A 24,436-nucleotide genomic window follows, 5' to 3' on the forward strand; every position below is an offset into this window, starting at 1 on the left:
ATATTTTTAAGTATTGAGAATGTTGATTAAATATAATTTATTTTAAGTGTAATCTTAACTCAATACGGAACCAACTATGAAGTTTATAACCTTGAATAAAGTGCACCCTATCGATATCTGTTAGCAGTTCCAAATTCACTTGCCTGTATTTTAACATGGCATCCCAACTTAACCCAGGCGCTGTAAAATACTGACATGGATCAAGGCCGTATGTTTTCTTGCAGACAGCGAAAATTTTCGAAAACATCAGCTAACAAAAGTACATCCGTCTTTAAATATAAGTCAGAGTATTCGCCTAGCGTTTGAATGTGGAACTGCTCCCAGATACGTTGTGCATGTAAATAGTCATCATCACTAATATCAGCTGGGCCGGGCTGAGTGGCTCAGACGGTTAAGGTGCTGGCCTTCTGACCCCAACTTGGCAGGTTCGATCCTGGCTCAGTCCGGTGGTATTTGAAGGTGCTCAAATACGTCAGCCTCGTGTCGGTAGATTTACTTGCACATAAAAGAACTCCTGCGGGACTAAATTCCGGCACCTCGGCGTCTCCAAAAACCGTAAAAGAGTAGTTAGTGGGACATAAAACAAAGAACATTATTATTATTAATATCAGCTGAATTCAGCGAGCTGTAGAATGATTGTTTTGATGGTAAAGTGCGTTCTAAGCAGTCTATATATTCATAACAGAAGACACCCTTACGCCGAATTAAACTGCTTTTCTTCAGGAAAAACACATCAAATTTATGTAAATTGTTCTGGTTGCAAATTACTCGAATGTATTTCAAGGCTACTCGCCATAAAGCGAAACGAGTCAAGAAATCTCAGTTTTATAGTATGCTTCTCATCTACTTTTACGCACTTTGTAAGTGCAATATACCGCTCTTTGTTCTGAGGGATTATATCTATTTTTTCATCTGAAGCTCCAAATTGTGAAATAATAAAATGTGAGTCGTAACCAGATAAGTTATGCAAAATTGCAGGAATAAATTTTGGAATTTTGTACTTAAGATTACAGCTATTATGAGCACGACATCTGTACAAGCCAGTTAAATGGTCATGATTGAAAACTTTAGGGTGATTTTCAGAAAATTCGCCATCACAAATACTACATTTTGTAGCACATTGATGTTCTTTTAACTGAATTTCGGTAAGTAGTTTCATGAGAATGTTAGTATTTAGAATACTGCTAAGTCGTACTGCATCACTTTCAAGTCTTTCTAAAATTACTTTAGCAGTATCAGGTCCTCGATACAGCTCTAACTTGTTAAGCGTACTATCATAACTACACTTGATATAATACGCGAAGCTATACAGGACATGCATGTGCCTATAGTATTAGTAAAAGAGTTGTCTGTATTAGGCGCGCATGTGCTAAATGGTTTGAGGATGGCTTCAAAGTCTGCGTAGATGACGAAAGGCACCCACAGCTGCTTGTTATAATTCGTAAATTTCAAAACATTATTGCCCGTAGTAGGGATCTCTGTACATACATGATTGCAGTCATTTTTAGAATGGTTTGTTAACTGATCTTCAGTTCTAAAATACTGCAAGCATCCATCGCATAGCCACTTTTTGTTACACCTGTTTGACAAATGACTACTAACGAGTCTACTTTTTTAATCCAACAAATGTGACTATTCGTACTATTTTCTATATAGAGTAAGTAAACATGAGTACTCTTCTTATTACATGTATAATACAGAGGACCTACTACAGACTTTTTGTCTACGCCATACACATTAATGCTAATATTATTTAGTTGTTCAAAGCGCTTAATGTCCTTTAACTGCATAGGAAATTCTATACCATCTAAATTTAGTTGTGTTGAATAGTGAGGATACGATGATGTTCTCTTGGCTACGTCTTATTTTGCAGGATTTAAAGCTGACACAACAGCACATGCAAAACATGCCATGTCATCGCTTTGGACGTTCACAACAGCTTTTTTTTCGCTTAATCCATGTCGGTAGCTTGATGTATGAAGATCCTCGAAAAGGATTGTACTTATTGATATTAACTTCTAGATACAAAATTTCAACTAAAGCCCACCGTGATTCTTTCTCTTGAAACTCTTCACTCTTAAATGAAATAACGTTTGAGATGTCTCCAAAAACATTACTAAAATTGGTTGACTCACAACTATATTCTTAGTATTAGTGGATTTAATATCTGTTATTTCACTTTCATCTGTGCTCTTAATATACAACGCAAAAAGCTCAAAATTAACTTTAAATAAATTATGATCAAACAAAGTTTTGTTAAGAAGCAGTCGCATATCCTGTTTAATGCAATTTAAATGGTTTTCAATGCTTTGAAATTTCTGACTAGTACGAATTCTGTAACTCAAAATCCTACTTTAAAATGCTGTATTAATTTCTTTGATATTTGTATCACTGGCACTTCTACAAGCATTGTTTTTATGTGCATTACTTCTTTAATGTTCCATGAAAATGTGAAGATGGTACATTAGTGTTACAGTGTTCGCAGTTTGAAGTTCTTCTGCTGCTTCATTTTTCCTAGTTTTTTTTTTTTTTCTTACTACAGCTTTCTTCATCTACATCAGTATTTATACGCTTCCTTCGTGTAGCCTGAGGGTTATAGCCGTAAGTAGATACCTGATGTACTTTTACTAAGTGAGCCTGGTACTGCTCTACATTAGCAAAATATTCCCTACAAACTTCACATAAAGCAGATGTTATGCTAGGATGTTTTATTTTAATATGACGTGCAAGGCTATCCCGTCTTGTAAACGTAGCCTCACACTGCCAGCAGGGGAACATAGTCGGGTTATAGTCACAAGTAGATATTTGATCCTGGTGATGTACTTCTACTAAGTGAGCTTGGTACTGCTCTACATTAGCAAAATATTCCCCCCAAACTTCACATGAAGCAGATGTTATGCTAGGATGTATGGCCGCATCTAAAAATGAAACAGTTCGAGCAATTAGAAAAAGTGAAAGCTACGTTTCTAAAAAAACGCACTATGTGTCTCGACGTATACACCTTCAAGGCTTGTATATGAGTTAACTCGTGAACCTTTCTATGTAGAAGATGTCCGTTGTCACCTACCGCTACCAACTACACCAACATATCTACAGTTCATAGAGAAATTACGAGCAAAGAAGAGAGACATATGCAGCGAATTTTACTCTACGGACGCAATGGTTTACAAAGACTGGCAAGCAGGAGGATATGAGCTCGGACACTTGATTACACGCTTTGCAATACACGGATTTCATTATAAGCTGTGTAAAACAAAGAAATTCCATCAACCAGACACGGACTATGTATGTGAACGTTGTGGTAAGAGCTGTGAACGATATCATGCCATGATTTGTACTTGTCGTTGCGAATCGATGATAGCCTTCTGCAAAGATGATTAATGTTGTGTATTAATGTAAATATCTTTTGGCCATTGGCTGCAATAAAATATTATTATTATTATTATTATTATTATTATTATTATTATTATTATTATTTTAATATGACACGCAAGGCTATCCCATCTTGTAAACGTAGCCTCACACTGCCCGCAGGGGAACATGGTGCCCTCTCGCTCCGCTAATAGTAGAATAAAGTGTTTAGGTAAACAGCGTATGCAGCAAATTCTGAAAGAGAACAACCATTTATCAATAGAGATTAGACAAAAGAGTAAATATTTATGTATAGTTGCAATGTTTGGAAGAAACCAAGTTTTAACCTATAGAGGTCATGAGTTTGAAGTTACAAGATCACTAATAAAGATTAAATGTAAGAGTAATGGGGGCACACAAGTTCGGAAGAAACCAAGTTTTAACCTATAGAAGACAGATATTATCGTCAGTTTAAAGTTAGAAGAGAGAAACAGATTAATTTTGCATACCTAACAAAGTAGAAGCACTCTTGCAGATAACGATCGATAACGGTGTCGCCGCCATTCCTGAGAGTAATAATACATGCTGTTAATAACCCCGACTTTAAATAGCAATCCAAAGTACAAACGTGCGCATATTTTCTTTCCTCATTCAAGCCAGACAATAGCATGTACAAACACCTGCATCTGAAACATGAAACTTCCTGTCTGCTTCTGAGCATAATTTGCGAGCCTAACACACACCCGCTTTGCTCTCTATCAACTTTATTCAAGATTTTGTAATTCCCAGCTTGTTATTCACAATCATAAAGAATGGGTACCGTCCACCTAATCAATATTATGTCTTGTTACTATGCAGTACCGGTTTCGACCTTCACAGAGGTCATCCTCAGCTGGTCATGAGATCTAAAGCTAACTTAATATATAATTTAAAAACATTACTAAATCTAATGAAGAATGTCACAAGATATGATTGATAATATTAAAATATACAATATATGACATGTATATGTTACATAAAATTCTGGTGTACTGTTCTTGAGTAATAGATAATTTGGTGAAATACAATTTCTACACTTAAAATGTTTATAGCATTCTTAAGGTACACTTTGAAATTTAGTTCATATTGGTGAATCGTTGCATATGTTGATTGGTATGTTTGTACTAAGCATTCTAGAACATTCTAGGATATGGATGTGATAAAAACTAATAACATATAATACATTAAAATACGATAAAATGTTCACTGTATTCTTGCGGTATGCTTTGAAGTTATATTAATGTTGGTGCATTATGTATGTTCACGGACATGTTTGTATCAAGCATTCTGTTCAATGATGTGTATTGTTTATCTTGTAAGTTCATGTAGTTAAGAATGTTGGATGATTTACATTTGCTTGATACTAATCTCGTTAAAAGCTATTGAGTAGGTGCAGATGTTCCCTCCTTGTAGTTTTGTTGTTGGACGTGCACTAATATAGTACTGTTGACTGGTCGAATGTGTACAGTTAGGGAGCAGCTGAGGATGACCTCTGTGAAGGTTGAAACCGGTACTGCATAGTAACAAGACATAATAAAGTATTGATTAGGTGGACGGTACCCATTCTTTGTGATGGTGAATACCAAGTATCAATACCAGTGGTGGCGCGTGGATCAAACATCTGGGGGTTCACTACTTTGAAAAATAACGTATCCAAATTTAATGTTACTTTATATTTACATAGATGTAAAGTAGTGACATTGTTTTACTAGAAAGGTGACTTTCCTTTGAATGCACACGGCTGCAGCTCAAAGAAGTTACTAGAACTACGGGAAATGAAAGACAAAGAATATAAAATGTAATTACCTGCAGTTTTGTCTAATGTTGAAGACGTTGCTGGTGTTGGTATAACAGCTGTCGTCTGTGTGTACAGGAAATCCATCCTCCTTTCCTTCCTGGCGGCAAATAAGTCCATTACCTTCTCATTAAAATCGACTAATTTATGGGTCATCTCCTTCTCGATGGACAACAGCGAAAGCAGACAGTCTTTCTTCATCCACTGTACTCCTTAGGAATGTCTTAATCCACTTTAAAGTGGAAAAACATCTTTCTGCTTCAGAAGTGGTCATGGGAACAGTAATAATTAATTTCAAAAGTTTCATCACTTCTTCGAAAGGTTCCTTGAGATTGTTCTCTATAAAAAAAAAAACCAAGTAAGTCAGTTGCATTGTTCATTTCTTTAAAATCACTTCTTGAGTAAATCACTTGCAGTTTGGTTTTCAGTTTATGTTGTTCAAGAAAAGGGTAGGATTGTATAATATACGTAAGATTCTCCCCTGGAAAATTATTTTGGAAGGATGGGAAGAATTGGTGATCAAGAAGCTGGAGGCCATTAGTGTTGGAGAAGTTGAACCTCTCTTCGCTGTAATTTATAATCATGTCACATACTTCCTTTGCCGCAATGTTCCTCGAGTAGCAACTATTTTCGCATCTTGTTTTCCCTCTGTTGTCTTCTTGTACATTTTCCACAATTATGTTGTCAACATTCTCCTTTACTTTCGAAGTTGCCGTTTCAAAACAGCTTACTGTGCTTCACACTGATACAGGGTTAGCAGAACGCTTTTGTACTTGGTCGTATAGGATGTCCACGTGAGGCATAACGCTGTAAAAGAACTCTAACCAAAAAGTAAACGTTGGCTGTTGTATTTTCAGACGCAGTCCATGTGTTCGGTTCATAGTAGCTGTTTGTCTGCTCGTATCTTCAATTTTCTCCAAGCATTCCAGTAATGCTTCCGTATGCTCATGCAATGTAAGAACACATCTTGATTTGAAGTTCCATCTCATAGCTGAGCCTTGCGGAACTTTCTGCGCACAACCTCATCAAGAATAGTCACTCTCTGAGGCGAATGAGAGAAAATGCTGGAATCTCCCCAATGGCAGCAAAGAACAATCGCACTTCTTTTCTGTGGCTAACAGCCTGGGCCAGAATTCAATTCAATTGATGGCCGTAACAATGCACAAAGTAAACAAATAGGTAGTCTTGCCTTACAATTGTTTGTACTCCGGAGTGTCAGCCGCTCATAACATTGGCACCATCGTAACTTTGGGAGACTACTTTTTCTTTGTGCTCTCCAACTACTTCAGTGAGGACCCATTTTATACAGTCAAAATCAAAATCAAAATCTCTTTATTTGCAAATGAGGTGTCTACCTCGGTGGCAAATGGTACACTAAAATACATTATTGTCAAGCACTAAATATTACATTAACAAGAGAAGAAAATTTTTCCTATAATACAATATTATACAATTTACGCTAACAATGTTTTCTATTAAACACACAGCTCATCCTTAATAAATTTATATTGTTTACAAAATTCTAATTATAATATCTCCTGTACTACTTACAAATATAGTCAACTGATATACAGTATGTCGAATTGCTTCAAATGATACTATAAAACTGGTATAACATTAATATTTACATTGCATTTATTTATTTACTATTTTTTTTTTTTTACCCGTTCTGGATCCTAAGTAGCATAACGACCTGCTGCGTCTTAACCAGAGCCCCTTTTGCCACCACTTTTCAGAGTTCCTGAAGGGCCTTCACAGCTACCGTAGCGGTCCCAGGGCCCTCGAAGTCCCCACTGTACTTCACCCCTACAGGCAGTCCCCTACTTTGGCTGTCCAAACTCCTTAGACCAGGGGATGGAATTAATTTATTCACACACATTTTTTTAATTTACAATAACCTGCACCGGTCGAATGCCCTCTAACACTTCATTTATTTTCTCTGTTGCTGTTTATTCTCTTCTTGAATATCTGTACAGATTTTGGAAAAGGATCAAACACTACCCCTGGTAAACTGTTCCACTCCTTCACACCCTTCCCAATGAATGAAAATTTACCCCAATCGCTTCTGCTAAAATTCCTTCTAATTTTATATTTGTGGTCAGTCCTGCCGATATAATTATTTTCCAACTGAAGCCTCTCACGGATATCTCCCCATGCTTCTTCTCCTGTATAGGCTCTATATAATCCTGTAAGTCTAGTTTTCTCCCTTCTCTTACTTAAAGTTTCCCACCCAAGTTCCTTTAACATTTCTGATACACTACTCTTTCTCCTGAAATCCCCTGTTACAAATCTTGCTGCTTTCCTCTGCACACTATCTATTTCTTTTATTAGGTATTCTTGGTGAGGATCCCAAACACTGTTTGCATATTCCAATAATGGACGAACCATACTCAAGTAACTTTTTTCTTTTAATTCTTTGTTGCATCCTTTAAGTAGCCTCATTATGACATGTAATGATCTGTATGCTTTCCCAACAATGTCATCAATATGACCCTTCCAGTGCAAATTACTTTCAAATCTCACACCTAAGTATTTGCACTTGCCATCTTTTGGGATAACTACCTCATCCAAAGTATATTCAAATTCAGTTTTAAAGCTCCTGTTTGTAAAAGTTGTAACAGTTGATTTGCCTCCATTAACCTTCATATTATTTTCTTCAACCCATTGTTGGATACTTTCAAGGTCCCTTTGTAATTCTGAACAATCCTCAATGTTGTTTATTTCTCTATAAACAATTATGTCATCTGCATACAATCTTATTTTTGATGTTACATTGTTCCCTAAATCATTTGCGTATATTAAGAAAAGTAACGGACCGATTATACTACCCTGTGCAATTCCCTTCCAAACTTTCTCTTCCTGAGATACATTATTTCCTACTTCGACTTTCTGAACCCTTGAATTTAGAAATGCTTTTATCCAACGTGTAACCCTTACGTCCAATCCTATTCCCTCCAATTTCTGTAATAATATTCCATGTTCCACTCTATCAAAGGCTTTGGAAAGATCTATGGCTATGCAATCTAACTGACCTCCTGAATCCAACTGATCTGATATGTCCTGCTGAAATCCCACCAGTTGTGCCTCACAAGAAAATTTCTTTCTAAATCCATACTGGCTCCTCATGAACCAATTTTTATCATCACATATCCCTCTGATGTACTTCGATATTAAACTCTCCAGAATTTTACAAACTATACTGGTCAGGCTGATTGGTCTGTAGTTCTCTGGTTTCCTTTTATCACCCTTTCCTTTATAAATTGGTATTATTATAGATTCCTTCCATTCCTTTGGTATTACACTATTATTTATGACATAGTCAAAGAGAAATTTTAAATAAGGCACTATGTACCACCCCATTGCCTTTAACACCTCCCCAGTAATTTGATCACTTCCTGCAGCTTTTCCTTGCTGAAGCAGTTGGATTTCTCTGAAAATATCTTCGTTTGTGAATGAGAAGCTTCTTGTTTCCCTCTGTCTCTCTCCCTCTCTATCTTCTGTTTCGGTTTCCAACTCTTGACAATCATCTACTGAATCTCTAAATTCCCTACTAAATAGGTTTGCTTTCTCAGTATCTGTTAAATAGTGTTCACCCCCTTCTCCCACCATTGTAGGAATTTGGACTCCTTTTCCTTTTTGATTCCTGATATATGAATACAGCTTTTTCCATTTCCCTTTGTGGTCATTACCCTCTTGAAGTATGCCATTCATATAATTCTCTTTTGCTTCCTTTTTCACTCTATTCAGTTCCCTCATTAGCTGTTTTCTAGTTTCTCTACTCTCCCTACCCTCTTTGATTTTCCTGTTTACTATTCTACATTTTCTTTTTAATTTTCTTATTTCCCTTGTATAATAAACAGGGTCTGAGATCATTTTACCCTTCTTAACAGGTACAAACCTCTTCTCTCCTTCCCAAATAATTCCTTTAAATTTAGCCCAAAGTGTATCCACGTTACTCCCTTCACTTATCCAACAACTGAATTGTGATTTAAGGTAAGTCCCAAATTCATCAACTTTAGTTTTTCTGTACAATTTCTTGTCTTGTGTAACCCTCTTATTAAGCCTTTTTGGTACGAGTCCTACATCCATTATTACAGCCTTATGATCTCCTATTCCTTCAATTACCTCAGTTTTATCAACAATTTCCCATGGTTTAACCAAGAATACATCTAGTAAGTTATTGAGGCGAGTCGGTTCTTGTACTACTTGTGTAAATCCTCCCTCCCAAATTAACTTATTTGCTAGTTTCTGTTCATGGGCTTCACTTGCAGCTCCTTTCCATTCAACTTCACGCAAATTTAGATCTCCCCCAATTATTACCATATCATTATTATTGTTTTTATGAGTATAATCTATTATTTTTTCAAAGATTTCCATGTCTCTTTCCTCTCTTCCAGGCCTGTATGTTCCTATAATTCCCACCTCCTTCATATTATCACAAACTAATTTTATCCCTAGTATTTCATCCCTTTCATCGGTAAACCACTCATGTGAACAGTAAGTCTCCTTCACCAGAATAAACACCCCCCCTCCCTTTTTATCTCCTCGGTCTCTACGATAGACTGTGTACCCTTCTGGAAATACTTCTCTATTACCCACCCCTTCTTTCAACCACGATTCCACTCCTATCACCACATCAGTCTCATAAGATTCCATCAATGTACCGAATTTTAATTGTTTATTTACTATACTTTGACAGTTTACCAAGAGCAATCTCAGACCCCCTTCCTCCCTAAAACTTGACTGTTGCAATTGGGTAACTTGAAATTCCTTACTATCCTGAGTTTCTTTTTCTAGTTGACTGAGCCAGCTTGAAGTACAGCTGGCTCTTTCTACTAGTTTTCCTGGTCAGTATTATAACTCAAGGGAGTTGCCTGTTTTACAGTACATATCTTAAGATTAATAAAATCTAGAACAATATTTGCTATCTTTCGTTTACCTGAATTGTTTAGATGGAGGCCATGTTTTGTATAACAGTATCTCTCAAAACTGCTGCATTCGATAACCTGAGTATTCCGAAAATGTTTACAAATTTTAACAATATCTGTATTGACCTTGTCCACCTCAATGTTCACACACGAGTCTCTACTCAAATCATGCCTGTGGGGCACGTTCACTACAAAAACGTTAGTGTGGGTCAGCTTCCCTAGTGTATGTTTAAGTTGTGATCTTACATTCTTGGCGTCGTCGCGAGCTACGTCGTTCGTCCCACCGATGATAAGCACTGCATCGCCGCTCCCGAAGTTCCTAGTTGCTGCTTCTACGTTTTCCACAACACTGCTGATAGAAGCTCCTGGATATATTTCTCCGGTTGCTGCTATATTCTCGTCGTTAATCACTCCCGCAATTCCCCTTCCTTGGCTATCACCAAACACAGCTACCTTCGTTGATTTAGGCCTAACTGGGTCTTGAATCTGAATTCTAGGCCTAAATTTTAAACTCGGCACGGCAACGGATCGCGATGATTTGGTTTCACGCGCGCGATCACTTTCTTCCAGGATTAAATTATTTAGGGCAGAAAACCTATTTCTAATGTTTATTTCCGGAAATTCAGTGTTAAATTTCTTCTTAGCCGGCCATCCACGAACTACTTGACACCACGTGCTCGAGTTTGTTACTTGTACCGGAATATCACTCGAAGAATGGTCAGTCCCAAATTCTAGCGATCGCAGTCTTTCTTTTAATTCTTGATTTTCAACTTTAAGAGTCTCATTGTCCTTTTTTAGAATGTTTATAATTTCTAATGCACTTTTATATTCCTCATCGACTGTTTTCGGTGCTTCGTCAACGCCGTCCCCAACAACAACATTCCGAACACACTGCTCACAAATCCAGTCAACATTTTCATTAGTTTTTACGTCTCTAGGGCAAATTCCGCACTTATAATGCCACCATCGATCACATGAATCACACAACATTCCATTTTTCACTAATTTTCGACATTTTCCGCACTTTTCGTCACATTTTACGGTTAATTTACTCGGAGAATAAAACACTACGTCGTCGTTACCGGGCGCCATTTTGAAAAAAAAATGAGAAGGCGTCGTTTCCTGCTGGGTTTAAGAAAGTCCAGAATCTTTCAACAGGCTCCCCATTAGCGAATACATATCGAAGTACAATGACTAACTAACACTTACAGCTTATAAATCTCATATTTATTCCGTATTGGCTCAGCACAACTAAGGTTAAGTTATGAGTAGGTTCCCACCTTCCAATACTTATCAATTTCTATATAATAGGTTTATTAATTACATAACATAAACCATATAATCTCTAGTACGTGTTTCGTTCCGATTATGGAACATCTTCAGCTAAAATTTGACAAAATGGCAAGACAATTAAAATACATTGATGTTATGATGATACAAAAGCTAAAAGATATGATAAAATGGCACGAAGATACAAAAGCTAAAAGATATGATAAAATGGCACGAAGATTAAAACATATAATTATGATGGTGAAATAAAGTTCATTCATGTTGGTTAAAAATCAACAAGTCAGTGTTCAAATGACGAATTAAAAACGGCGATAAATTTCTTCCTCATGTTGGAGACGTGTACATTTTGTTAATCTTGAAGATAAATTGGAGAAATACAAGATTTTCTTAATGTATATTTATCGGGGGAACTCTTGATAAAATAACCGTAGTTGAAGTTGAGTTGTGGTTAGATTATTGAAATGAGTCTGAAACGAGAAAAGAATGAGTAAAATAGAAAATATTTTATGGAGAAAACCTTGTTAAAAATGTATGTTCGCGAGAATGAAGGATAATGGAGTTGATTACCTTATAGACAGTCGTGTCGTATTTAACGTCCTCCCTTATGTCGTGTTGTTAGCTGACTGAGTCCTGTGTACGTGTGTAAGGCACTTGCGGTGGGCGGGGAGTATTGGAAGGAGAGGTAAGTGACGTGAGGAGAGCGGGTGAAATGTTGTGTAAGGTGGAGCTAACTGAGGAGTGGCGTTGTGATAGGCTGGGGGAAACGGAAGGAAAGGCAGGGGGACAATTGTGTAGGGTGGAGCTAATCGGAAGGAGGTGTGTTGGTTGTTTGTTGGGATTCTTTTTGATGGTTTTTCTAGATGAATCTAATTTGGTAGCCTCTTCTAATAATATATTTATATTTTCCGTAATTTCGTTAACATTCTGGTTGGGATTTTGCTTCTGATCAATTTCAATATAGATATTTTCAAGAATATTCATTAATTTGCCTTTGTTTGGCGTTCGTAGAATGGTTAAGTCCCTTTCTATCGATGTAAAACTGTGTTTATATTCGGTCATGTGAAGACTCGTGGCCGAGTACTTCCTGTGTTTTTCGGCGTTAATATGTTCTTGATATCTTACTAAGAAATTACTGCCTGTTTGTCCGATACAAGAATTGGCACAATTTGAGCATTTAAGCCTATATATCCCGGAATTTAAATATTTGTTATTACTTGCAATGCTTTGATGATTGAAAATTAAACGTTGATTGTTGTTATTGGTGCGAAAAGCAATTTTAAAATTGAATTTCTTAAAAATGTTAGTAATCTGGTAAATATTCCCGTTATTATAAGTAAAGGTGGCGAAGTTTTTCTTTTTATGTTCTTTTACCAGCTGCGTTTGAGGTTTATTCTTCATTTTATTCATTAATCTATCTATGTAGTGTTTTGTGTATCCATTGCTTATCGTTATTTTGTAAATGAGATTAATTTCTTTTTGGAGGTCGTTTTTGGACAAGGGAATGTTAAATGCTCTATTTAACATGCTTAAAAAGGAACTCCTTTTAATCTTCATGCCATTTTATCATATCTTTTAGCTTTTGTATCATCATAACATCAATGTATTTTAATTGTCTTGCCATTTTGTCAAATTTTAGCTGAAGATGTTCCATAATTGGAACGAAACATGTACTAGAGATTATATGGTTTATGTTATGTAATTAATAAACCTATTATATAGAAATTGATAAGTATTGGAAGGTGGGAACCTACTCATAACTTAACCTTAGTTAACTGACACTTTGAAGACACATCAGATGTTTCATCTGCTATCACGGAAACGAAATCTGCAGTAGGTACTTCAGCTAAAATATTCTTGCGACACACTTGGAACATGTATTCCAGAATTTAATTTTGAATGTCCTTCGACGTACCCTTGAAGACTGTAGCACTGTTGAAATGACCCCTAACAATGGTATCCAATGCCGAAGTAAAATTAATGAGACTTCTGAATGCGCCTGGATGGTTTGAATCAAGTGTTTCGTCATGACCTCTCAAAGCAAGTTCAAATTCACCACAGAATTTTACACAGTCAATGATCTTTGAGAGCACGTACCTACTTTTTCTCACACTATCATTATGTCTCCCAATATTCCTTCTGAAAGTGCTACTTAGCTGCTGCCTAATATCTGTTTTCCCCAGAACTGAAAAATCCAAACATGCACTCATGTTTAATAGTTGCTTCGTGCTTTTTTATCTTTTGGATTAAATGGCTGAGATCTGATACCCCTGTTTTTGTCCAATTCGTGTCCTTACCCTTAGCAAAAAGCAAGCACGGGAAACAGAAAAGCCTATTAGTGGTATTGCAACCACATAGGCAAGTATTCCTCTCGTAAATCTGTGGCTTAAATGTTCTACAAAAATCCTTACCTCTCCTAGTTTGCTTCTGAATAATGTTCAGGGAGGGAAGAGGCCTGCCCAGCTGCTTTATTCTGCATTTTTCATCTATACCAAGTGTTGGAAAGGTATTCTCTAGAAGAAACCGAGCGGTATTTATTTCCAGACTGATGAATACATGACACACGCATCAAGACACCGCCAAACACCGTAATAACGAACGTCAGATACAATAGAGCACTTCACTAAACACAGTCTTGAGTATATATTCACTATGATACTATTCCGGATGTGGTTGAACTGATGGGTCAGAAATAAACAGTAGTGGCAATTGGAAATTAGAAGTGTAGGGGGAGGGGGCAAAGAAATATACAGACAACAGAAAGTAGCCAGGTTGAGGGATATAGCGGGCGCGGGGTGGGGGTATACACATAAAAACTGAACAAAAAACTACAAAATGATAAGTTTTTGATGCTCTTTTAGCAAATTTCAACAGAGAGGTAAAGATTGACAGTTTATTAACTTAAGTGCGGCAATAATAGTTTTTTGAGATTTTGATTCAATACTAACTTATACAATAAAACTTTCACCAAAGAAACAATATTACACACACATTACAATTAAATAGAAGTACGGCGTGATTATAAAATTTAAAAAATCATTTAGTATTTGACTACACTCTAAGAAACTAACAGACAACATTAAAGACACTGCCGGACTGACGAATGCACGCGGCAAGCAGGTGTATCATACCTCAGTGTCCACGACCTTGGCAAAAGTATACCCCTGTTACCCTTCCTCATAGCATTTGCGAAGTCTCCACTATTTGCTGTAACGCTATACAAATCGGTTAGCTGCGACGAATGACATTTTGTGCGTATTTTCAATAGTAATTTTGTTAATAATTACAAATTTGCACAAATTATTTGTTTTTTAATAATTCCTAGTTTCAGCCGGCTAAAATGGAATAAAAATGTAATGTTTTCTCTACAAAGTTGGGGGGGAGGGCGACTGCCCTCGCCCCCTTAGTCACCGCTACTGGAAATAAATACTGCCTCAGGAACGTGTTAGGCAGCCTGTTGTTATTTATTGACGTATTTTGCTTTTATGAGCACTTCTTACTAATTAAAAGTTTACAATAATTACATATGCATAGGCTACGTATGCCTATTGATGTTATACAAATCCTAGTTACCAAAATATTTTGATTCATTGCGGTTAATTACATCTAAAACGCAAAATCGTGAAATTAAAATCCCTTCAAAACGTACCATATACAGCAAATTTTAACTGCGCGCTTTGAGACAATACATCGGCTAACTTCAGGCTTGTTTGATGTAGACCGTGTCGAGCACTGCCAAAACCTGGTCCTGTCGCCAGCGATAGTTTAGCTTTGTTCTCAGGTTATCCCCCTTACCTCACACGTCCCCGCGCCGTGCTCACCCTCTTACGTTCCACCGCCGTGTGCTCACAATCTGGAAATTGAACCTTTTCACTGGTTCCGGAGAGCAACCGAGTGTTGATGTCAAAATTATCACTCCGAGCGCAAATTCACAGACGTAATTAAAGAAATATGCACTTGGTTAACCATTTTACTAAGAGTTATATATTTCTAGGGGGTTCACTGAACCACTGAACATATAGAACGCGCCACCACTGATCAATACGGACATGAAACTGATAGATTATAATTGCCAGCTTGGTTCGGAATGTTTATTAGATCATTCTAATCAGCTAAATGTTCCGAAGATTAGCAGATATGGGGTAGTAAACCCTATCGTATATTTGGGAAGCACCATGTAGAGTGACGGTACCTGTAGAAGAACTAGCTAGAGTACTGTAAGACATGTGATTTATTGATTGGAACAGCATTTTGCTATTCACAGAAGAAGAAGAGGGCCCTGAGTTCTATTCACTATTATGTGTGTGTAGCGCGACATTTTTTTAGTTCTAATAGCCCGGTAAACTTTTCGTTTTCAGCACCTCTGAATAGAGCGTGGGTTTGGCGTCTACAGGAGCCCTTAGATAAGTCCTAATATCGCTTCTACTTTTATCTATCCTATCTGACCTTCCTTGTTCTTCTCCGACCCCAACGCTATTAGGTTTACTAGGGGCTAAGAAGTTTGTTTCACGCCTTTCGTAGCCCTTGTCTTTCTTTAGCTAATACCTTGCGCTATCACTTAACCCCCTAAAACCTAAGGTCGCTTTTTACACCATCTCTTTACTACCATGTCAAGTCCTGGGGGGTTAATGCGTAGTCAGCGCAACGTTAGGCCTGTGTAATGAAGTGTAGGTAGGGATTTATTTCTGTATTCGGGAAATTCTAATAATAATAATAATAATACGCAAAATTCTGCAGAGCAAGTCCTGGCAGGTTAATGCGTGGTCAGCGCAACGTTAGGCCTGTGGGGGTATCGAATGGAAAGTGTAGATAGACCATACGCAAAATTCCTGCAGGGCTGAAATTCCAGCACCACATTAGGTAATCAGTATGAAGATAAGTTCCCACATGTATGCACCCAAGTCACAAACTTGTACGAACAATGAACTTTGTATTCCTTGCATGCTAGGTTAAAAAAAACAAAACAATGAACTCGCTATTTCATGTCTCCACAAAAAACTCCTGACACGCACACTTTTCCTGTTACAATTTCACTTTAGCACCGGATGTAATCTCTGTGTATGCCCTAAATGTAGCCCCACAGTAGTTCAGACTCAAATCTCCCAATCAGTTCTCGGCACCAAAGTCCCTAGATCATGTCTAGTTACGTTCAACCTTAAACTTGAACGCTACTTAGAGTGTTAAAAACAGCAGCTTGGTTTAAAAACTAACTTTTCTAAGAGAAATATCTCTTGCACATGTTCTAAACACCTGTTGTTCGATTCTAGTCTGTTCGAATCTCTCTCTTGCACATGTTCTAAACACTAGATGTAGCTTTGTAAGTATGTCTTAGTGTGTTGAAAACAGCATCTTGGTTTAAAAATAATAGTATGTTGAGAAGGACACCTTGCTGGCGGTGTGTAGCAACTGACAGCTGTCAAAAAAACAAAAGCACGTGGAAATTGCCCGCCACCACATTTCAAAGGTAGTAGCTAAAAATAGCAGCACGATGCTCTGTTGATTAAAGATGACCGCTGTCAAAAAGCACGTAGAAATTGCTGCCACCGCATTTCAAAGGTAGTGCCATAAAGATGGCAGCACAATGCTCTGTTGATTGAAGATGGCCGCTGTTTAAAAGCATGTGGCTTTAAAGAGCACGCAGAATTTCAAATTGCCCTCAATCACGTGCCTAAGGATAAGGTTTAGTGCCGTAAAGACAACAGCACGATGCTCTGTTGATTAAAGATGGCCGATGTCAAAAAGCATGTGGATATTGCTGCCGCCACCACATTTCGAATGTAGTAGCTAAAGATGGCAGCATGATGCTCTGTTCATTAAAGATGACCGCTGACAGCTGTCGAGTTTAATGCGTGGCTTTAAAGAGAGCTAGAATTTCAAATTGCCCTCCACCGCATGCGCAAGGATCTTTATAACAGCAGCCGCCTCTAAGCTAGCTTTCTTCATAAGAGCCTGTGTATAGCTGCCATCTTGCGCAAGCAACCTTAAGCCGTCTCTTAAGAGCAGCCGCCATCTTGTGCAATTGGCGTCGAGAAGGGCATCAGCCGTAAAACTGAGGTTAGGCCCCTCCGTGAGGTTAGGCTTGCTCTCTTACACGTAAAAGGTAAGGTTAAGTCCCTCTAAGATAGCGTGTGACGTTAACCTTAGGCGTCAGGAAGGGCATCTGGTCATAAAATTGAGGTTTGGCTTTCTCTCTTACGCGCAAAAATTAAGGTTAAGCCCCTCCAAGATAGCGGATGTGAGGTTAAGCATGCAGTCTTAGCCAGCGCACTCAATGAGGTGGAGGCCTCCCGAGAGCGTGTGGTGGCGACGGCCGCAGAACCATCCACTTATACTACTTGAATTAAAAGCTTGTTGTAAATTTTCGGACTATCGTTTCTCTTCTATTAAATGTGTTTTTGCAAACTCGTCACCATTGGAAATTTTAGGCTTTCTTTTTGCTGAAGTTTGCATTTCAAAATTTACCTGGAAAGTTATTTGTAGCTAAACAATTGTCTTGCCCTGAAATATTGGGGGCCAATTGTATGTCTCATACAGGTCTTGTGCTTCACATTCAGAGCAAGTCTTGCACCTTCAAGTTTGCTAGTAACATTAATATCCCTTTGTTGAAATGTAATTCTGTCATTTGCACTCTGAGTAGAATAAGTGGATTTTTAACACTAGAACCGCCAGAATATATTGTATACCTGGAACCGCCGATGCGGTCAGTTTGACCGCTATTGAAATTATTATGTTTTCGTTCTCGATACGCACAGTTACTCATTATTGTTTTGCATCTGTTTCTGTACATTTCTTTGAGTTTCACTATTGAATTATCAATAAAAGGACGCCACCCACTCGTTACACTATCGTCAGAAAAATGCCACTTTGAATTTGGAGTAAGCCCTGGATTTTCTTTCATGGAGGTATGGCGAGAAATCCAACCAGGAGTCGTCTTCCAAGTCTGCTACAGTCCACTGCCTGATGCCATCATTACCTAATGGCGCATTATCTGGCCATGGGAGGCTTTTACGTTTGTTGTCACGTCCCGTATTATACCAACATTTACGGGTTGCTGTTTATACGACTGTAATAGAATAATTGAAAACTCGTCAGTACATAGCCTATGCAAGGCATCATTTTAGTTTGAATACGGTATGAATCAAGGAATTACATCAAATTTTTAAGCTGATAGTTATAATAATACGAGGGGCGATTGTTTTATACTTGATTTTTTTGTACGTCTGGGTATGGTTCACATTTCACTTTTGAAGGTGGTGATGTGTAACTAGTGTCTTCTTCCACCGTTTGGTAGCAGCACACGAACAGAGGCCAACTAATGCACTTGCCATAGCCATTTCATAACAATACTGTCAGCGTAGGAGCAGACAACATGGAAACCAACCATCAGGGACAGCGCTAGGCGACTTGGTTCCTATGGAAAGAAGGTGTGACCCCTGCAGAAATTCATCGGCACTTGGTGGCAATCTGCGGAGGACATGCGCTGTCACGGAAAAGAGTTTACAACTGGGTGGACGGTTGGGAAACAGGGCGCAGATCGGTGGACAAGGGAACCCGTTCTGGAAGGAATGTGACAGTGTCAACACCAGCCAACATTGCCCAGGTCGAACAGGCCATGCAAGGAAACAAATGCATCACATTTACTGGGATGGAGGCAGCCACAGGAATTAGCTGAAGGTGTCATCCATGTGGATATCTAGAATCTCGTCTGCAGACGAAAAGCCTTGGCGTGTGGACATGTGCAGAGAATTTTTGCAACACCATGATCAAGATCCATCCGACTTCATGGCTAGGCTTGCGACTGGTGATGAGACATGGCTCCATTACCATGGGCCACATATGAAACAACAATCGATGCAATGGAAGCTCAGGGGGAGTCCATGGCCAAAGAACTAATGTTCGGGAACATGAAGAAACCCCTGCGTGGTCACCGTTTTGCGGATTTTGCAGAATGCACACAACTGTTAAGGCACACGTACGCGGCACCCCGAAAGAATGGTTTCAGGAAGGTCTGGAGAGTGACACATCGATGGCAAAAGTGCATACACCGAGCTCGATAGCTGCAGCCGCTTAAGTGCGGCCAGTATCCAGTAATCGGGAGATCGTGGGTTCGAGTCCCACTGTCGGCAGCCTTGAAGATGGTTTTCCGTGGTTTCCCATTTTCACACCAGGCAAATGCCGGGGCTGTACCATAATTAAGGCCACGGCCGCTTCCTTCCAACTCCTAGGCCTTTCCTATCCCATCGTCGCCATAAGACCTATCTGTGTCAGTGCGACGTAAAGCAAATAGCGGGGGGGAAAAAAAAGTGCATACAGTTACAAGGAGATTATGTTGAGAAGGTAGACGTACGTACTGATGTGGGTACTTCATTTGGGTAGAAAATAATAAAGTGTAAAACAGTGTAGTAGTATCAGCTTACCTTCAGCATGAACAATATGGTTTCCAGCGTGATATGAATCACTGCTTTCCGAGTTATGACTTGACTGGTCATAAGCTTTGTATGCATTTTCTCTTTTTAGATCCTTTATATCTGGACCACATTTTACATCAGACATATCTTCAGGAATGTCATGCAATAAGACCCAGCAACTAATGGTTTAGGGGAAATGTTTACTGTACTGTGACAGGCTGACGAATGATAGCACTACCGGAGACGCAGCGGAAATAATACTCGTGCAATTCGTAATATATCCCAGTTCCACTGTTGTGGTTTTGCTAATAATAATGCTACTTGCTTTACGTCGCTCCGACACAGATAGGTCTTATGGCGACGATGGGACAGGAAAGGCCTAGGAATGGGAAGGAAGCGGCCGTGGCCTTAATTAAGGTACAGCCCCAGCATTTGCCTGGTGTGAAAATGGGAAACCATGGAAAACCATCTTCAGGGCTGCCGACAGTGGGATTCGAACCCACTATCACCCGGATGCGAGCTCACAGCTGTGCACTCCTAACCGCACGGCCAACTCGCCCGGTGTTGTGGTTTTGTACATTAATGTTGTTGATAGGATAATTATAAGTAGATTATATCTCAACGAGAGGTATATGTTAAAATACATTTTATTATGATAATACAGCGGCCAAAATGAACGCTCCGACGGTAGTAGGTATAGCCGTTACTAACGCCCAATCTATTGATGCAAAATTAATTATATGGCCACTAATCAGGAAAAGTCACTGCAGCTCAATATCCTACAATAGAAACTGTAGTCAAAATTGAGTTTGGAAAATGTGTAGCGGTCATTTTGACCGCTCCGGCGGTTCTAGTGTTAAGTCATATTTTGCATGTCTCATAAATTTTGACAATTGCTTTAGACCAAAGAAAAACATAACATATTTGTATAATATTATACAGAGGTTTTTTTTTTTTTTTGGCTCCGCAGCACTACTCAGAGCAAATGAGTCACCCGGCTGTCGCCTTCCGTGCTTATTCCCCTGATATACGGAGCAAGCCATAAAAAAAGAGCCTGTAGTTCATAGCAAATTACATTCTTTGTTGGATTCAATGATGTTTTAATTACATATGTTAATATCATATTTTACGATCAGCTGAAGATGACGTATATAGTGGTCGAAACCGGTACTGTGTATTTATAAGATACAGGCATGTTTTAGAAGTCACATACCAATAAGTATTGATTAGGTGGAAGGTTCTCTTTTGTTATAATTGTGTACATAAACCATCAATACGGAAATGAAACTTATGGATTACAATTCCTGCTTTTTCAAGAGAAAATGTATCATGGAACGAACTGGGGGTTAAGAAACTTTTGTTTTGTACTACACGTGCATTCAGGCATAAGTCATAATATAAAAATAGGGTTTGCCTAGTAGCTCTCAGCAGATACAACAAGAGAAGTACTAATATTGACGGCTAAGAATGAGAGAGTAGAAACAAAATATTAAAATACAATTTTGCCGAACGATTTCGGTTAAGCCAGGTTTTGGTTAATGGGGGTTCTACTGTAGTTAATTTTGTTTACCGTCCCCCTTCAAGGCTTAACAAAGTCAAGGTTTTTATCGTGTTGTGAATATTTCAAGAGTAATATGAAAAGAATATATTTTTAAACCCTTTAATTATGTCATTTAAATACATTGTTGCTGATGATGTTTAGTTACTAAACGAAACACGTACTACTGAAATGTAAATTTGCCTGAGGAGAAAAGGTATATTGTACTGATTAGGTGGATTCATTGGTTTACTTCACTTTGTTTCCAGTCTTTAAGATGGTGCATGACTAAATCTGGTAAATAACCATGTGCGACTAATTAAGGGTTAATTGTAGTTGGTGGTGGTGGTGGTGATTATTGTTTTAAGAGGAAGTACACAGAGGACAATATGGAAGATGTCCAACACTTTGAAAAATGAAGCTGTCTGTGCATGAAGAGCGTGAAAATGAGACTCCCTAGGCCTCGAATGTTCTAATACTGTCGGGGTTAGAAAAGAACAAGAGTTGACCAAGCAAGGTTTAATAGAATTGATGAAAGCGAGGAGCGTGGCACAATGTTACCCTGACCACATGGTCGTCCAGTCGGGCAGCAGTCATCTTAGCATGTCAAGGCCCTGAAAGGTCAAATAAATAAAATGAAATGATCAGGAAATAGTTCTGAATATGTTTAACAGGATTTTATTTGCACACTTGTTTTTCACATTCGTAGCAAATTTTGTACTGTTTTTAGGTAATCACCTTATATTCTACAATCATATACAGTAGTTATGTTTTTATTTTTATTTCATTGTTTTACTGTAGATGGCCCGAACATAAGGCCAAAACTTTTATAGATTATAAGTAAAACATAATTATATTGATAGGAGGATATATTGGAATTAATATATATTGTATAATAGTTAGCTGTCACTAAGGATAGATAATGTTTATATCTTGTAAACACTCCTAGAGCTGTGATACCCCTCTACCATAGAGAAGTAAGCTTTTCCATATCTCATATGGTTTATTCTTAACTTGTGTCAAAGTTTCAGCATGTTTCCACATCGGTATTGAAATTCAGAATTTATAAACTATCCTTCCTCAAAATTGGTAGACTGTATGCTAAGTGGGTCATCAATGGACTTTAGATTGCAGATAAGTATGTGTTGAAGGAAGGCCTCCCATGATGCTCAAATAACTCCTATGCTGTGAACCTTCTTGCTGCTTTAAAAGCATGGGATAAGGATTATCTATCAGTAAAGCACTTTTAGTAAATTTTTCAGTATCATCTAAGAAGCCTCAACAAAGATGTGATAAAGTGGCCCAGTGTACTCTGAATATATTGCAAGCCAATTTACACATTTGTTATAGAAATAATTGCTATCTTTTGCGGAAAGTGTATTGCCTTATCAGCACAACTGAGTCTGCCGTTTACTTCATTTACTTGTTTTATTGCTTACTGCAATCCACCTGATTTTAACATTTTCAATATTACCTAGACAACTTTTGTTGAAATGCACCCATTAAGCGGTGAGTATTTCCCCAAAATTTAAAGGGGAAAATTGAGGTGCATCCATTACACGAATAAACATAGTATATTTTGTGTGAATTCCAAATTATTATAATTATGTTCCACTACTCGTAAGTAATCTTCAATTTTGTATTTTACTTGGTTTTTATAGTCCTCTTCTTTCGTTACCATGTAACTCCTAGTTTTAATAGAGTTTCTGGTAAAATCTTGTTTTTGTGTATACTTTTGTTGTTAAGCTTTACTTTTGTTTCTGTGCTGTTGTATGCAAGTATTGCCACTGAGAAATCTCCCAATTCGGTGTATTTGTTAATAACAAAAAAAAAAGTTATCAATGATGCTGAACTTTAAATTAAGGATGTAATTGCTAGATGGCAAGGTTCTGTACATCATAGTATATGATTTTATAACTTCCCCTTCAAAGCACATTTTGACTTGAACAATTGAGGAAGGGATCATGTTTGGTGATAGATACCCTTTATGGAAACATCTGCAGGGCTGCTGAGAGTGGAGCTTGAACCCAGAACTCGTTACTCCCAAATGCAATCGGTCTGGAATAGACTGTTCCTTGTTGTCAGCAGTGCATCTTTTACAGCTATAATTAAACAAAAGTTCTGTTGCTGCCTTGTTGATTCTTGTTGTTCATAATTTCCATACAGTGTTTACAAACAACCTTTACACACTTTGTCTCTCTTACAGATACTTGCCCTCGGAAACCAAGTGGGACGAACATTTGTGTGGGATCTGGATGTGACAGATCCTAACCAATCGCGCTGTACCACGCTAACTCACCCGAGATGTATTGCGGCCATAAGACAGACTAGCCTCAGCCGTGATGGTTCTGTTCTTCTGTGTGTCTGTGATGATGGTACTATCTGGAGATGGGACAAGGTTGTCACCTAACAGTCCTGAAAAATATCTTCATACAACGTGGAAGAAATATATTAATTATGAGCTGTTTGTGGTTCAAATGTGTCTCTCTATATTTCTTATTTGTAATATGTTTTAGGAAACAGTATTGTTCAAATTAAAGTGATTTTTTTCATTTTGATAATTAATTGTTCTGACAGCAGTGGCACACACCTGGTACGGAATATTCACTTCATTGCCTGTTTCTGGTAAATCTGGCTTTCACCACAAGTTTTCATCCCTCAGAATTTCTAGTAACCTTTCTCTCAATATAGGTAGATATTCCATGGAGTGCAGCCCAGCTCTCGCTACGCTTCCGTCCAGTAATCATTTCATCAACAACTAGATCACGTCAGTAGCGGAAAGATAAAAGTGTTTGTATTCTCGATAGCAACATTGAGGATACAGAACTACATAGTGGCGGTGATTTCTTACATAGACATTTCTGAGTTGATGATCGTATCCAAGTACCCTCAAGCAGCCACATTAGTTTTATCACTGACTGTAATAGTCTTCACCAAGCTCGATAGCTGCAGTCAGTTAAGTGCGGCCAGTTTCCAGTATTCTGGAGATAGTGGGTTCGAACCCCTTTGTTGGCAGCCCTGAAGATAGTTTAGCGTATTTTCCCCATTTTCACACCAGACCTAAATTAAGGCCACAGCCACTTCCTTCCCA

The 24,436-nt window shown here is 38.1% G+C and overlaps 1 protein-coding gene across 2 annotated transcripts in view; it reads left to right on the top strand.

The window, feature by feature from the left end:
- escl overlaps positions 1-23,906 on the top strand; it is a 393,433-nt gene extending 369,527 nt beyond the window's left edge. For both annotated transcript variants that reach the window (XM_067136192.1, XM_067136193.1), the window contains one exon: positions 23,552-23,906. In XM_067136192.1, coding sequence (XP_066992293.1) covers positions 23,552-23,755 — 204 coding nt within the window. In that variant the 3' untranslated portion in view covers positions 23,756-23,906. The remainder of the gene's footprint in view (positions 1-23,551) is intronic.
- Positions 23,907-24,436: the final 530 nt, after the last annotated feature.

Source organism: Anabrus simplex, chromosome 1 (assembly GCF_040414725.1).
Source record: "Anabrus simplex isolate iqAnaSimp1 chromosome 1, ASM4041472v1, whole genome shotgun sequence".
NCBI lineage: Eukaryota > Metazoa > Arthropoda > Insecta > Orthoptera > Tettigoniidae > Anabrus > Anabrus simplex.